Raw genomic sequence first — 15839 nt, 5'->3', positions numbered from 1 at the left:
GAGGCGGCGATGCTCGCCGGCCGCCGTTCACGCAGATGATGCGCGGGTGACGGCTCGCCCGGGAAAGCCAAGTCCCAGTCACACGCCCGAGGGTACGAGTGGCTCTGCCCGCCCGGCTCCAGCAATCCACAGTTGGCATCCAAACCGGCCACGGAATTCAAAGCCTGAGTCCCGATCACCTCGCTTTCCCTCGCTATGCAAGCCCCGACACTGCGCGCTTGTGTCAGGGCGCCAGAGACAAACTGAAATGAGAAATAAGCCAACTGAGCATCTCTCGGTAGCCGGTTTTAAGAAAGGGAGACACTTTCGGGCTGTTCTGGAAAGCAAAGGGCTAGGGCAGGAAGAGAGGTCCACCAAGCACGGTTTCCTTGGGAAGCGGAGCAGCGCACAAAGTGACCTCTGTTCCCGTGCCTCCAACTCCCACCAAAATGTTCATTTTCATTGGAAGGGAAAAGCAGGCTTGGGAGCGGGCGACACGCACAACACCCGCCAGCCCCGCGGCCGCCCTGCCTTCGAGGGCTCCTTTTTGCCAATTTTCCTGTTCTCCTTGAAATATGATTTTACATAGACGAGCACAAGCCGAGTCAAAAAGGCTGAAAAGAGAGGAGAACAAGTAATACGCGCCAGCAATAGCCCTATGCTCGAGCAATTCCTCATTCCAGAAACGTTTGCCAGCTCTCTATGGGAATGCCTTTTTTTCCGCCACTGTACAGCATAGCCAGAGTAGCCCCGCCACATGCCGCTCTCCAATTAAACTCGAAATCTGGGGGAGCTCGCCATGCCGAGCAGGGTCGCCCCCTGCCACCCAGGCAACCCCCGGGCGCTCTGGCCCGGCGGCAGGCCCCAAGACACCTCCAAAAAGGCAGCCTCCAAATCCCACAGCAAGCAGAGAGCCCGGCAGGTAGGGAACCGGCCCCAAAGCGCCGCAGGCAAGTAGGGGGGAAGGCCCGGGGGAGCCCCAGCTCTGCGAAGCGGCGGTGCCCGCGGAGGGCTCGCCCAGGCGCAGGCTGCGCGCCCCGCGGCCCCGCCGCCACAGGCGCCTCCTGCGCGCCCCCGGCTCCGCGTTGCGGAGAGGAGCCGGGGGCGGGAGCCCCGCAGCCCGGGCTGCGCCCCGCACCCTGTCCCCCGCCCCGCCGCCGCCGGCACGGCCCCTCCTGCGGCCCCCAGCCCCCCAGGGCAGGCGAGGGCTGCCCAAGGGGCTTCCACACCGCAGCCCAGCTTGCCCGTTCTAAGCAGTAAAACACCAAAGCCAGGCAGATAAGATGAAAAACATGATTTTTTTTTTTTCTTTTTTCCCTCCCTCCCCGCCCCCCCCCCCCCTTTCTTTCCTTTTTCTTTTCTTTGTACACTGTGGTTATATTTTTGCCTTGATGCCTCCCTCGCAAACCACCTCAAACACCACACATTGCTCTCAGCAGATAGCCTCGCAAGGTATCACTAGAAATCAAGGCACAAAACCACCATTCCCTCCTTCTACCGGTAACTTTCAAGCCCTCTCGATTCTGCTGCAACACATGAACAACCTCCTAAAAATGATGCCTGCGCAGTTAAAATGGCTCCTGTGTCACTTACCACCCTGAGCTCGCAGCAGAGCAGGGCAGGGATCCGTTTGGATTGTGCCCCCAGGTTTCTGATCGCCTATCTCATCAGGAGAGATGGCTCTGGGAATCTATGAAGCTTCATTTTCTTTACCATTCAAACAACTAATTACGCCTTAGCCAGAATCCTTCACCTTCCTTTCGATGCAGCAAGCTTAGCATCCATTAAATTTTGGCGCAGGAGCCAACCGGTTTCAACTAATTCAAGTTCAAAGACATGGCGACGATTTGTTAATACGAAAACAGCCCTTTTAGGAAACAGTCCCTTAAAAACGATCTAATGTGGGGAATGGGAGACCAATATCGCAGCAGAGACCCCGCTGGAACAAGGCAGAGCTGGGGGTCCCCGCCTGCCAGAGCATTTTTACCCTGGGGTCGGTTCCCAGCCCAGCTCTGAGCATTACATATCTCCCCGCTCCCCTTTTTTTTTCTTCCTTTTTTTTTTTTTTTTTTTTTTCCTTACACAGATTAAACAGCATCGAAACATAAATACACATCATGTACACAGTCAGGCGAATACTTTACCGTTAGGCGTCTTGAAACATCTGCAACCGTTGCCTGGAATTACCAAGTATTCAGGTCCAAGTGACATTTCCAAAAGCCCTCCGTGGAAATTAAGGCGACCTGCATAACATTCGGGTTTAAAAATATACCCAGTCCGGCTGGAGAAGATGCGGTATTTTTGTGCCACCCAAGATAAGACACTAACTTGACCTTAACTTTGTTATGGCGCCCCTAGTATCTGGAGAACGTGAACAGACACTGTCTGGCAGCTCTCGTAAAAACCGACTGGAGAAGAGATTCTGAGTCATTTCATTTATTGCCACTACAGTTCTGCAAGAAAGCTTTTCCTCCCTGCCAAACTTTAATTATTTATGCTCTTTTAGGAGGCACAAAGGCATCCAGAGCCATTCCCAACAAGCCGAGTTGCGTTTGCTGCCTTATCAAACGAGGAGGAATGGAGAACCCCCTCGGAAGGGCTTTATCACGTTTAGGCTGCGGTCGGAATGCGAAGATGTTTATGTTGGAGTAAATAAAGGGATGGACGGTCTCCTGCATCCCGCGGGGGGACGCGGGTGTGGGCGCAGCAAGCGGGTGCCCGCTGCTCCCCATCCCCCTCCCCCTACTCCGCACCGCATGCACCCACAAAGCCGGGGCAAGGGGCGAAACACAGCTGGAAGGACACCCGAAATAATCCAGCCGGAGAGAGGGCGTGGGTTACATCCACCTCACTCGGGTGCATCTCCTGCACGCCCACCCGGCGTGCCGCACACGCGTGTGCACACATGTGCCCACGGGGCGGCTCAGGCGGGTGTGCGCAGGCAGAGCCGCGCAGGCAGGGCGCGCCCCGCGCCTGCAGCTCTGCCCCACGCGTGTGTGCCTCCCCACACACCCGAACCGGCGCCGCTGTCGTCGCCCGCTGCTTCAGAGCAACGGCTGAAGCCTGAAGCGTGGGCACGCGTGAAATCATGCACCATTTTCTACCGCCTGTGTGTCTACGCAGGGTGTGAGCCCGCAAATACGTACGTGTGTGTGCACGCACACACGGTTACATACAACGGGCACTGGTGAAATAAGTGCATCTATATAGGTACCGGCACACACAGAGATAAACAACACATATACTTTCGCATTATGTCCCAATTTAGATCCTACCTCCTCTCTTTTTTCTCCTTCTTGGGCGATTTAGGCTAGAAGCTTTACAATAAGCCATCGTCGTGGATCAGACACGTTTAATAAATAACACATTGCCTTTCACATCTTTTCACCCGAGGTTCCTCTTCGGAGTTCACATCACCCATCTAATAAAGGAACTGGTTGTACTGGGGCGGGTTAGGACAGGGAAGGACGGCATAAAGGGTCCATTTCTCATGGACTGTATCCGGCTGAATAGTATTCCAGGAAAGAATAAGAAAAGGGGCTTTATCTGTTTTTTGCTTTTCTCCTGGCTTGCATCATTGGGGTTGCTTCTAGTTTTTTTAATTAGGGAAATGCTACTGAGTGAAGAGACTTTTATTGTCCGCAATGCGCCAGCTCCCAGCACAGAGACTGAATGCCTCGAAGATCTGGAGGGACCCAGGGGTGGTGCCTCTGGCTGTAGGTGGCTAGGTGTGCCTCCCTGGCCCCGGGGGGCTCCCACTCCGCGCGGCTTTGCCCCCACTTTTCCACTGGCAGTCACCCCGCCATGAGCGAGGTAGGTTTTTGTCTGCATTGGGCAATGCGGTAAGAGTGGCCGTCCTGGACGGCGAGAAATGCGCCTCCAAGTTGGGCTGGTTTTCCTTCTCCCTCCCGAAACACCAGCCGAGCATTACCTTTGGGGCTCTCTGGAAAGCCTTCGGGAAGATGGCTGCATTTCTGCCCTCCTAGAAATCCGACGTTTACCTCCAAAATCATCTGGACCACTGTGCCCTTGCGAGCAGTACTTGGAATCAAAGGAGTGGGTAGGAGCAAAGTTCAAATATGCCTCTTTATGAAATAATGAGTTTATTGCCTTCAGGAAGGCGATAGCCCCGTGTAAATAGGAATAGGTAGCTGCTTTGTGCCGTTCCTTGTGGTTGTTTAGCCTTGTTGCATACGCCCTGAACAACCATATCTGAGCCTACTGTATATACCAGAAAAAAACGCAGGCTCTGCCAACGTAATTATTGTTACTGTTGGGAGAGGCAACCCAAGGTTTTGCGTGTGGAAACGCCTCTTCATTAGAAACAGATTTAGGTGGAAATTGCAGCCAAAAGGAGTTTTAATCCGGACCTAAAATTCCCTGAGATTTTTTTTATTATTATTTTCTGAAATATCAGACCAAGGCAATATCCAGCATTTCCCCTGGCTCCGCAGCTCCGGCCAGCCTGGCCGCTCTGGTGCTGCAGAGGCTGGCGGCTCCCGGCAGAGAAAGCCTGTCAGCAACATGCGGGGAAAATCCACTTAATTCTCGTCCTAAAACAATAATCAAACGGCCTGGGCAATGCTCCCAGCCCCTCTGGTCGGGTTATCCTCTGAGGTTTATATCTGGGCAAAAAAACGAAAGTGTTCCCCCCTTTCCCTCATAAAAACCTCTGCGGAAACCGCCCTGGGGACGGTCTCACAGAATAATCAAACCCACCAAAACCTCCGGGCTCTCCCCTCTCCTGTCCTGCAGCACCTCGGGATGAGAGGGGGGCCCCTGCTCCCCCCAGCCCTGCCCCCGCCCGGGCCCCTGCCCTTGCCCCTGCCCTTGCCCCGGCCCCGGCCCCGGCCCCGGCCCGCCGCGGCCTCGGCACCGCCCGCTCCCCTCCGCCTGTTTTTTTGGGGCAGCGCTTGGACAAGGCCAAAGTCAGCGGCGCTGGAAGGGCAGAGCCCGGCCCGGCCACCTGGGGCGGCACCGGCGCCGCCAGGGCCACCCGCGGCCCCTCCGCCGCCCCGGGGCCCGCCAGGCGGGGGAAGGGGGCAGAAGGCTGCTCCCCCCCCTCCCCCGGGAGGGCAACCTCGCCGCTGGGCCCGGGGAGCAGCCCAGCCCGCGGCGTCCCCCCCGCCGAGGCGGCGGGCACACAGGGCTCCCCCCCGCCCCTGCCGTCGGGGCGGGCAGCCGCCCGCGGAGCCGCGGGAGCGGCCACCGCCAACCGCGGAGCCGGCGCGCAGGTTACGCGCAGGCCTTGCGCGGGTGTCACGTGCCCTCGCCGCTGGGCTGCGGCCCGATCTGTAGCTCCGAGTGTGTGTGTGGGGTGTGTGTGTGTGGAGAATTTTTTTTTTTTTTAAAAAAAAGGAAGAAAGAAAAAGAAAGAAAAAGGTTTATTTGTCAACCACTTTCCCCCGTGGCTGCTCGAGCAGGTTACTCCAAACCACAAAACAAGCCGGCGCCGCAGGCTCGCCCTGGCGTGCAGGGCAGCAGCTGAAGGGAGCGGCCGGGACTCACAGAGCTGACGTCTTTACTAGGCGTTATTCCTTTATTTTGCTGCAAAATGGTGTTTACATACAGATAAAATAAATCGATTTTAGTTTAGCACCGCTCGTTCTCCGGGCAAAGAGAGGGTAAGAAGCAGGAGAAAAATCTATATAAATGGAGAAAGAAAGATAAAAAGCTGATAATACAGGTTTCCATGCTGGTCCGGCTTGTCTTCTTCATTTTGGCTAAGAACTCAGCGTTTGCCAATTTACGCAGGGGTCCTACGCGTTTCGAGACCTTGGTTTAAATGGTAAAAACACACACTCGCGAATACGCTCTACTCTAGGGGCGAACACTCCAGGCACAAGTTAATGCAGGAACGGGCGGACTCTGCTCTAGTACATAGAAAGCGCCTGCTCTCGCATTACTACTCTTTTCTTTTTCATCCGCCGGTTCTGAAACCAAATTTTAACTTGCTGATCGCTTAAATTCAGTCTGTTTGATAGTTCTTTCCTCTTCTGTCGGTTAATAAACTCATTGAGGAGAAACTCGTTTTCCAATTCAGCAATTTGTTGTTTTGTGTAAGGTTTCCGTTTCTTTCTTGATCTCCCCTGGGTGGGGCACCAAGGCAAACCTACAACAAACACGTCGATAATTTAGTGGATCGGGTCTGGGTATTAAAGAGAATATGGGAAAAAAAAAAAAATACAAACCAAAAAAACCCGCAAGATAACAGGGGTAAACTAGGTCGGCAAATCGGGCAAAGCACATTTGACAGCACAATTTCTATCTACCTCCGAGTCGGATTAAGCGATTATCTCTCCGAATGGGTTACAGGGGGGTTACAAAGCAATTACAGGCATCTCTTAGAAAGCAAATATCGCTAGGTCGCCTCTAACTAAAGCGAGATATTTAAGGCATACCATCCTGCACTGAAGGTCTGAGGCATGACTGGACTGCTGCGGGCTGAACTGTCAGGTTCAAGTTGACGGAATTCTTGATGTCCTCCTTTAAGCTGGAAGTGCAGGAATTCACTTCAAAAAGAGCAGCCGAGCCATGCAAACTTCTCTGCAGGCTCGAGTGGTCATACTTTACGGGCTTTAAGTTGGCTGCGTGAGTAACGGTTGGGTCATTTGCAAAAGATTGCCTCTGCCTGCATCTCTCCTCTTGTTTGGAGCTCGCATCGTGGGCGTAATATTTATTGTTGTCTTCCAGGCACTCTTTGTTGCCGTTGGAGCTGATGTTGATTGGAACGGAGCCGGGGAGGTACGGCTGCGCCGCGCCGCCGAACGCGTGGCTCTGCGGCTGGGCTGCGCACGAACTTGAGCAAGTCCACGGGATCGAGCTCCGGGGGTAGGAAATGGTGGGCAGAGCCGCCAATTGACTGCCATTAGCCCGCAAATTAGGAAAATAAAAGGAATCTGGAGATTGCAAATTCAGGAGAGAACCAACGTAGCCAGATCTGTAGAGACTGCGATCACACATTTCCAACAAAGGACTTCAGCTGTTCTTACAGCAGTATTTAGTTACAACAGGGAATAAGCGGAAAGGCTGAAACGATTGGACGAAACTTTGCAGACAGGTTCTTCAAAGCCGGTAATTTCAGCACCGCCTCCAGCCACCGAGCCACAGAGTCCCCCCCTTTTTTTTTTTTTTTTGGCTTCTCTTCCCCCCCCCCCCCCCCCCCCCCCCCCCCTTTTAAAAAGTCTTATGATAGCACTTGAAATATGAAAATGCCGAGATCGCAAGGGGGAGGGGAAAACATGGTCTCCTCTTCTATAAAAGTGGCCGGGGCTGGCTGGCAAAGCTGCGGCGCTGAGGGAAGAATGGGGGGGAAAACAAACCTTTGCAGAGTTGCCGAGGGGCCATGGCAGCTCCCGGCTGGCAGCACCCTCAGGGCCAGCCGCCCCGCACCGGGCAGCTGCCGACGCGAAAACTACACCCGCGATTAGACTGTGCACTGCGGGCTGGGAATAACCCACGATGGCTCCTTCCCACCAAGAGGAAGGAGATGGGACTGGTTAGGGCACGCGTGTGTATTTCTGCCTCTGTACAGACGAGTACACCTTGTACATGTGCGCAGAACGCGTATTTTGTCCGTTTTATATACGCGTTTGTTTTAATCGCCAGCAACATGATATGCATCCGCATATGCTTGCAATTAAAATCTTAATTGATCGGATATTACCAGGATCGTCATTCTGGTACACTAATGACTAGTATTCTCTTAGGTCCGCAGGTCTGCCCTTTTTACCCCTTTTACCTTTCATCTTCTCTCCGAAGACAAGTTTTTAAACAACGCTTCTAAAACTCGGGGTTTAGTTTGTCTTTACAATACAAACAAACGTCAACAAACCGAGAATAACAGCAACAACAAGAAATGACTCGAGGAAACCCGCCGAGATAAAAAATAAATAGATAGTTAAATAAATGGAATCGATAGACTGCAATGAAGAAAATGTCCGAGCCTGCTCTGCAGCAGAGAGGATGTGAGTGCAGCAGTGGGCAGAGGAGCGTCAGCCTCAGCTGGGTATCCTGCTGCTCTCTCCCAAGTTGCGTATAAAGAATTTTTTCTCCCCTGACAAGAAAATTATCCCTTGCAGTGTTATTTTTGGGGTTTACACATATTTTTACATTTTTGAGAGATCAAACAATAACCCACTTATTCCGTTATAGCTCCCATTTTTCCCGTAGCACCGGGTGAAGTACGAAGAAAATAATATGTGAGAGCATCCTCACAGGATGTTTCTCGTGTCCTTGCCCAAACCGTGAAGGTCGGGAGACGGTGGACTTCTCACGGAGGCAAGCCGGGGCTCCTTGAGCTGCAACCAAAGGCACCCGCGATGGGCCAAGCGGCTGGGTGTCCCGGGAAGGAGCCCCCCGCGACAGCCCGGCCGAGCTTCGCGGCGGTGGTGGGCACCGCGCTCCCCGCCGCTCCCCCGGAGACTTGGGAGGCCCACCGGTCACCCTGACCGGGCATTCCTGTCCTCGGCCTCTGCTCCAAGAGGATCGCCCCCGTTCTGAGCGAGCCCCGCTTCAAGCATAGCCTTAGTGCCCGCACTTTGCCACTTTTCATTACCTCGGTTAAAAAACCTCGAACCTAGTTAACAGGTAGGGTTATTTTTTCCGGGTTATTGTCCTGTTAATCATAGTTTTAATCTTGGTTTTATTTCTACGCCGAGATCAGAGACGCTGCCCCTCCTGACATTCTCCTAATCAAATTCATCTTTCTGTTTAATGGGAAATTGGGGTAAATTCTGCAGTAATTTCATTGCCCTGGAAGAAATCTTTAAATGATTGCTCTCTCCTAGACCACACAGGACCACACAAGCACCGCTGGAGGATATTACTGACCACTGCCTTTAATTTTTATTGTTTGAGTTATGTCTACCAATTGAATCTCCCTCTTATTAGTTTACTTGTTTTCTGCTTTCTTTCTCCCCAAGAGGATGGGTAATAGTTTATTTTCATAACCGTCTTTTACCAAAAAGCTGATTCTGATTTTCGGTTCTCGGAAGACAGAAGGAACATTTTTGTGTTCAAAGACTATATTTTTGCCCGCAATAAACACAAGGAATGGATGTGAGTTCCCAGTTACCGGAAAGAAAGGTGACACTTCAAACTAACTTTTATGGGGTTAGAGAAAACAGAGCTTTCAATTAATGCTCGACTCATTCTGTAACTGCTAATTAATACCGCGAAAAAATATGAAAAGCAAAATCTGGAGTAGCTGGAGACACTCACAGCTGCGGAAAGCGATGTTTATGTTTAAATCTGTAGGGAAAAGAACTGACAGAAACATCGTGTTCCAGGGGCGGCTGGCCGCTGCCGCGGTGCGGAGAGCCTCGGACGGATTTGTGCTGGTTTTTCCAGCCACAGCCGGCTTCTGGTTTGGGGGGCGGCGTTTTAATGCCGCGGGTGTCCCCCCTGCCTGTGTCTGTACAGGAAATATCACCGCTGAGGAACAGAGCGACCCGGAGGGCTGCTTTCACACGCTCCTTTCCGCTCTTCTTTTTTTTGGTTTGTTTTGTTCGTTTGCTTGTTTTGGTTTGGTTTTAAATAGGCAGCCGGGTCGGCCTGAGCATCAGAGCTGACCACACGCTATAATTTCACTGGCATATTCTTCCAGTTTACAGACGAAGGCTGCTCTGCGTGTGACCGAGTAGTCTCCCTCGCTCATTTATCACTCGGAAACGCGGCTCCTGGAGCGAGGTGAAGGCTTCCCCTGCCTATGCCGGGGGTTGTCCAGGAGATGGCAGGATTGCCTCAGACATGGCTGGGAAATCGCGCTGCCTGACAGAAGCCGAGCTCCATGGTAGCTGCCGGGCAGGCGGTCCGCCCGGCCTGCAATGCATCACTGTGCCGCTGCGCATTTGCAGTTCACTTTGTCGAGGTACATATTAATTATCCATAATAATGCCGGCTACATTTCAGGCTAATCGTTGTGATCTTTGCTCTAAACGCGGGCGGCTGTGCCGGGCTGCGGCTGGGGCTGCGCGGCGGCGGCCTGGATGCGCGCCCGCGGGCGAGGAGAGGGGGGCGCGGAGCGCCGGGGCCCTCCCGGGTCCTGCGCAGAGCTCAGGCTGGGGGCATGGGGATTTTGAATAACGCTCGTCAGTGCCCCAGCTCCAGGATGGGAAAACCCTTTGAAGCTGCACTGGCAGGCGGGCGGGCCGATGTGCCGCGGCCCGCAGCCTCGGCCTCGCCTTCCTCCTGGCTGTAGCTGCTGGTTTCTTAATGTTTCTGCACGTTGTTACGAAATTAAAAGGCGACTCCTCTCCATCTGGTACCGATTTGCCAGCCAGTTCGAGTTTCCTCCTGCCCTGGGAAGGGAGCTTTGGCCATGGCAAAGCTGAGTCTTCTGAGAGCCCGGAGACCGGCAAAGCCAAAGGTTAAGCCTGGAAGGAGGAAGGGAAAAGCCCGCGACAGCTAAGCGGCCGGGAAACACAACAGCTCTGGCAGTGCCCGGCCTTCCCTCTGCGGGGAGGCTCGTTGGGAGGAAAAACTTCTTCAGAATTAATAGGACCGAAGTATGTGTGGTTGGGGGGGGAGGTCCCAAGGAAGGTGGGGGGGGAAAAAAGAATTTAAAACATTCAGAGAAAACAAGGCTGCATCAGCAGAGAGGGCTGTTCCAGGTACTTAAATGATGTGACCCACAAGTCTTTTCTTTTCCCAGAATTAAACAAAAATGCACTTTGCGATAAAATCTAAAGTGCTCCGAAATTTACTTTTTTTCGTCCGTTCGGGGAAAAGAAACGCCTCCAAAGCCGTGAACTGCAAAAGGAAGAGAAAGGAGAAGGGAGGGGGGAGGAAGATAATCCCCAAATGGAGCCTGCCGGTTGCGGAGAGAACGGAGGGGCGCTGCCCCGGGCCGGCCGCCCCCGCCGCCGCGGAGCCCCGCCGGGGCACGGGCAAGTGCCGCGCCGGGCTGGGAGGGGAAAACAAAGGGGCGCCGGGCCGCCCTCGGCCACCGGGCAGCGGGTGGCAGGGCCGGGCGAGGGGGGGAAGGCAGACCCTCCCCTGCCTGCCAGCCCGGGTCTTTCTCGCCGGCAGCATTTCTCTCTCCCCAGAACCCCTTCCCCAGCGGCAAGGCGCTCCCGGGTACGTCTTTCCCTCCTTTAACGTGTCTCGCATCGTATCTACCTCTCCTTACCCAGGAACCGCGTCCTGTAAGTGGCCCTGGGAACATCCCAGGCAAGCCCAGAGCCCGCGAAACGCCCCGCTGCAAAAAGAAGGCGATTTTCTTCCTCTCTTTTTATATATATCGAAAAGAAATCGTTTTATTAAAGACGGTTCGGGAACAGTTTGGCAACATCGTTAACAGCTTGGAAGTTCAGCCCATATTTCCAACACAAAGTAAAAGCAGACTTTAAGACAAGAAAAGAAAAAGATATGGTTTATGGAGAAATAGTATTACCGTATGTCTTACCCACATACACTGGTAATCAAAGTGTTTAGAGCAATAGTATATTATAATAAATAATACTAGTTCGGAACACACACATTTTAATAATTAGACGAGGCACATTAACAGAGAGGATATCGTTTCTCTCTCCTAGTAGTTGACTAGCGTGTCTGATCACCCTGTGTATATCATAACATGCACACTAGGTTTAAAATAATAAAAAAAATCGACAAAATCATAGCCTTTCGGCCTATATAAATTATGGCATCTTTTGAAATTCCTTATTTATTGCTTCTGTCATTAACACCCGTTTATTTTTTGTAAATTAAAAGTTAGCGGTGAACTTCACTTCTCCGACCAGGAGGTTGTTTTTTGTTGTGTTTTTGTTGTTTTTTTTTGGTTGGTTTTTGTTTTTTTTTTGTTTTTTTTTTTTTTTAAGCGCCGTGGCGGGAGGAAGGAGAAGAATCTTGTGCTTGTCCGGATAAACAGGCTAGAGCGCTAGAGCGGGCATTTTACACAAGGTCTGCGCAGGTTTATACACACCTCTGCAGCGTCGGCCTGTCCCCCGGCTGCAGGACGACCCGGTCCAGCGGACCCGCCGAAGGAGCTTCCCCGAGGTGCCCGAGCTGCGCCTCCGCGGAGCGCCCAGCCGCGCAGCCCCCGCGGCCGGCAGCGCCCAGCCGGGCTCGAAGCGGCCCTTCCCGGGAACCGACGGATCCTTTGTAACCGGGGAATATGAAATCCTTGCACTGAAAACGAGACCGTGGCAAAAAAAAAAAAAAAAAAAAAAAAAAAAAAAAAAAAAAAAAAAAAAAAAAAGAACTAAAAGCCCCAAACAAAAAGCCAAACCCAAACCTGCGGAAGCGGGGAGCGCGGTGCTACGTGCCTGGGACTCTGCGTTGTGCCCCGCAACAGCTCAGAGAGACTCTCCCTCTCTCGAAAAGCAATTAAAAATCCGGCTACAGACGTTACCCCTCCACGCAATTCACAATTCTGTCCCGGTGGGCTCGGCGGGTTTTGACTGCAGCCCGGTGCTGCCACGGGTCCGGACCCCGGCTTCCTTCCATCTTCCGATTGATTTTTTTTTTTTTTTTTTTCACTCGGCGTGTTTTTAAGTTTACGATACCAAATCAAAACTGACACTTTTTGGCACTGGTTGTTGTTCAGAGAAAAAAAAAATACAGAAACCCCCCCAAAGAGTTAAGCATTTAAGAAAGTTATAACTGTAACCGCTCAACATATTTAAATTCGTTTATACTGGCCTAGAGGGAAGAACAGAAAATATAATTAATATTAATATTATTATTTTTTCAAAAGGAAGAAACAGAACTATAATTCAAAATTTGTCAACACTCCCTTCCAATGAGAGAAAAACGCTGACTTTCATGGAAAACAAATCCCTAAATTTCGCCACCGCTGGAAGGAGAAAAAAAAAATTAAATATATTTTCAAGTCTTTCCAAAAGTCTTTAGCTGGTCGTAAATTGAGTTTATATATCCATCACTGTCCGCAACTAATAGATCAAGAGACATTGTCTTTCAGTTTGGAGACTATTTTCTTATCCTTCACCCTCCTGTTCTGAAACCAAATGGTAACTTGTCTCTCAGACAGGTTTGTGGCTGCGGATATCCTTCGCCTCTTGTCCTTGTTAATGAACTTGTTAATGGCATATTCATTCTCGAGTTCTTTAAGCTGCAGTTTTGTGTACGGCACTCGCTTCTTTCTCCCACGCCGGTAGACACACATATCAGGCTGGTTTAGTGCAACGTCCCCTATTGTAAAAGACATTAGGTGAAAAATTAGAATTTTATTACAGGCGTTTAAAGCTTAACCGATACTTGCTGGGCACTGGTTTTCACGGGCAAATAAATAATGCCGGGTTGTTTACAGTTTATTATTATTTACACTGCCACATTATTTGCCCGTTAGTAAAGCACCAAAACCTTGATGGACTGTCATCACTTTTGAGGCATGCATCGCTAGCGAGCACGCAGGACGGCGGGGGCATTGGCTGGGGAGCCGGGAGCAGGTCGGTCCTGGCAGCGCACACACAGAAATCGCTTTGGTGTGTGTTTCCCCGGGTTTGTTTGCATGTGGTTTGTGCCTCTGTGCCCTCACTACTCGCAGTCTCTTAAGTGCTCTGGGGCCGCGTCACTCGCCGGCCAGAGAGGCAGAGGAGCGCAAGCCTTCGTCCTGCAAGCTGCAAACGCGAATACAAACGCGGCCGCCGAGGGAAGCAGCAGGAGAAGGAGCCCCGGGGCGGCCGGAGCCCACGGGCCGGGGCCCCGGGGGGGGGCTCTGGGCTCTGTCCCGCGGGGTGGAAAGCAGAGGGTGAGGCTTCCTCGGGGGTAAGGGGCGGGGGGGGGGGGGAGGGGGGGGGGGAAAGGAAAAAGGAAAAATCCACCGTCCCCCCCTCTCTCTCCGCTCTGTGCGTGTCTGTGCAGCGTGTCCACCTCGGCAGGCCGCCCCTGCAGCCCGGGGGGCGGGGGAGGGGACGGGCAGGCGGAGGAGGCGCGGGGGGGTTTCAGGTCAGACCATTTCTCTCCCTCTCGTACCTGGAAAGGACGATTTCCAGAAGTGTGAGCTCTGTGTCTGATCTTTGGCACAGTAAACCTGACTATTCCAGCCATTAGCCAGAGTCCAAGACTGATAGCCCTCCATTGATATGTATGTTTCGTGTCTCGGTTCCCCAGAGCCAAACGTTGAGACCATGTCTATGTACCCAGGAACGTGCTGGTAGGGGGTTGTATAGCCCTGGTAGAAGGACACTTCCTTCGCCCTGGAGGAGACTTCATTGGCAGGGACACTCGTGCTGGTCAGACTGGAGACGTCCATGTACTTTTCCACGGGAAAGCCGCCAATGGAGGCATGGGGGGGAGACTTCAGGGCGTTTTGCTGTATCCCAACCCCGTGGGACATCCTGCAGCTATAGTATCCATTGCCAAAGTGATACCCATAGCCGAGCGCGGGGGCGGCGGCCGGCGCGGCGGAGCCCGGGCAGTCCTTGGCCGGGGGGTCGGGCCTCGCCGTCGCCCCCGAGCGCTCCCCTCCGCCGGCGTAGGCGAACCCCGAGGCGGCGGCGGCGGCAGCGGCGGCGGCGGCCGCTCGGCCCGTGTGCGCCGCCCCGAAAACGGGCGAGGAGAGAAAATTACGGCACTGCCCGGGGGCTCCGCTGCCGCCGCCGCCGCCGCCGCCGCCACCGCCGCCGCCGCCGCTGCTGTCGCCGCGCAGTCCGTCCATCTCCCAGCTCGCTGCTTTGCTCATGGCCTTGCACATCGCGGGCGGCGGCGGCGGCGGCTCGGTCCCCGGCCGGGCATGATGCAAATGGTTATTTGCCTCCAACAGGTTGGATCCTGGCGGTACGTTTATAAAAACGAAGTCCAGGTTGGGAGGGGGGACGGGGGTGGGGGCGGCCGGCTCCAGATTAGTTTGCCGCAGCCCGGGGGGCTGCTCATAGGCTGCCGTCGGAACATGTGACCCTCCCGCTGCCCGCACTGCCCCTTTCGCCGCGCAGCCCCCCGGTCCGCACCGACGGCTCCCCCCCCCCCTTCCCACCCCCGCCCCGCCGCCGCGCTCCCGCCCCGCCGCGGCCCCGGCGCTAGGGAGGGGCTGGGCGGCCGGTGATGCCCCTCCGGGCCAGCCTCGCCCCCGTCGCTTTCATCCCCCCTTCCTCCTGCCCGCGGCTTCAAAAGGGGCAGCTCCTCCGCTGGCCCTTTTGAAGCCGCGGGCAGGGGCCCTTTTTGAAGCCGCGGGCAGGGGTCTGACCGGATCCCCGGCGCGACCTTCCCCGGCTCATTGTTGTGTCTGCGGCAGGGGGAAAATCCCGACACGGTCTTTGTGTCCTATCCTCCCAACCTCCCTCCTTCCCGGCGAGGTATGGAGTAGAAGGGCTTTGTTATAGGGGAGAAGGAGTCCCCTGGCTCCATTGAGCTCTCGGTTCACGGAAAACAGTCCCCCCCCCCCAAACTTTAGCCCCCCCCCCCCGATATTACTACCAGCCAGGAAAAGGCACAGGGTTTGTGAGTAGCGCAAGATGCTAAACCTGGCACTCATTAGATGTGGCTTTTTTCCCCTTGCAGTGTCAGCTCATGTCGTGGTAAGGCAGTCTAGTTAAAACGCAGCGTTTGCTTATGCTGACGGCTGTTCTGGGGGTGACTTCCCAAGACTTTGGCAAATCCTTCTGTCGTCTCTCTCGACTCTCCCGCTGAGCCGGGATGGAAATTCCAGGAGCGAGAAGAGCTGGAAATGGAGAAAGCTCCGAAGACGAGTCCCAACCCCAACCCCAGCCCCAGCCCCTGCCCCTCTGGGCTGACTCCGTGGTTGTTTATTGCAGTCACTTAACCCTCTCTCGGGCGCGGAGGGCAACAAGTTGCTGGGAAAGGCGGCAGCTCCGCTGAGAAGAGCAGGGAAACTCCGCGCCCGCTGAAAAGCTCATGGCTGGGGCCGTGTTTACTGTCCCAGCGGAGGTTCAGGCGCA

General features: G+C 53.9%; 2 protein-coding genes across 2 annotated transcripts; both read right to left on the bottom strand.

Moving 5' to 3' along the window:
• Positions 1 to 5355: 5355 nt before the first annotated feature.
• HOXD12 (homeobox D12) lies at positions 5356 to 7017 on the bottom strand. Its single transcript, XM_032989774.1, has 2 exons — positions 6381 to 7017; positions 5356 to 6091 (listed from the first exon to the last, which is right to left on the bottom strand). Exons 1-2 carry the CDS (start codon positions 6940 to 6942, stop codon positions 5853 to 5855), a joined length of 801 nt encoding a protein of 266 aa, XP_032845665.1. The 5' UTR covers positions 6943 to 7017; the 3' UTR covers positions 5356 to 5852.
• Positions 7018 to 11204: 4187 nt separating this feature from the next.
• HOXD13 (homeobox D13) lies at positions 11205 to 14638 on the bottom strand. Its single transcript, XM_032989757.2, has 2 exons — positions 13918 to 14638; positions 11205 to 13134 (listed from the first exon to the last, which is right to left on the bottom strand). The coding sequence occupies exons 1-2, from the start codon at positions 14636 to 14638 to the stop codon at positions 12884 to 12886; spliced, it is 972 nt and encodes a 323-aa protein (XP_032845648.2). The 3' UTR covers positions 11205 to 12883.
• Positions 14639 to 15839: the final 1201 nt, after the last annotated feature.

The sequence above is a fragment of the Tyto alba genome, unplaced genomic scaffold (assembly GCF_018691265.1).
Source record: "Tyto alba isolate M040663 unplaced genomic scaffold, T.alba_DEE_v4.0 Super-Scaffold_7, whole genome shotgun sequence".
Classification (NCBI taxonomy): Eukaryota; Metazoa; Chordata; class Aves; order Strigiformes; family Tytonidae; genus Tyto; species Tyto alba.
The sequence above is the reverse complement of the archived record's forward strand: the minus strand, read 5'-3'. Positions and strand labels throughout refer to the sequence as shown.

Excerpts from the sequence above, each read along its gene's own strand:
- HOXD13 (XM_032989757.2), bottom strand. The coding sequence starts at position 14,638 with ATGTGCAAGGCCATGAGCAAAGCAGCGAGCTGGGAGATGGACGGACTG. Across the intron at positions 13,135-13,917 it reads CTGGAAATCGTCCTTTCCAG|GGGACGTTGCACTAAACCAG; the intron begins GTACGAGAGGGA and ends CTTTTACAATAG.
- HOXD12 (XM_032989774.1), bottom strand. The coding sequence starts at position 6,942 with ATGTGTGATCGCAGTCTCTACAGATCTGGCTACGTTGGTTCTCTCCTG. Across the intron at positions 6,092-6,380 it reads CAGACCTTCAGTGCAGGATG|GTTTGCCTTGGTGCCCCACC; the intron begins GTATGCCTTAAA and ends TGTTTGTTGTAG.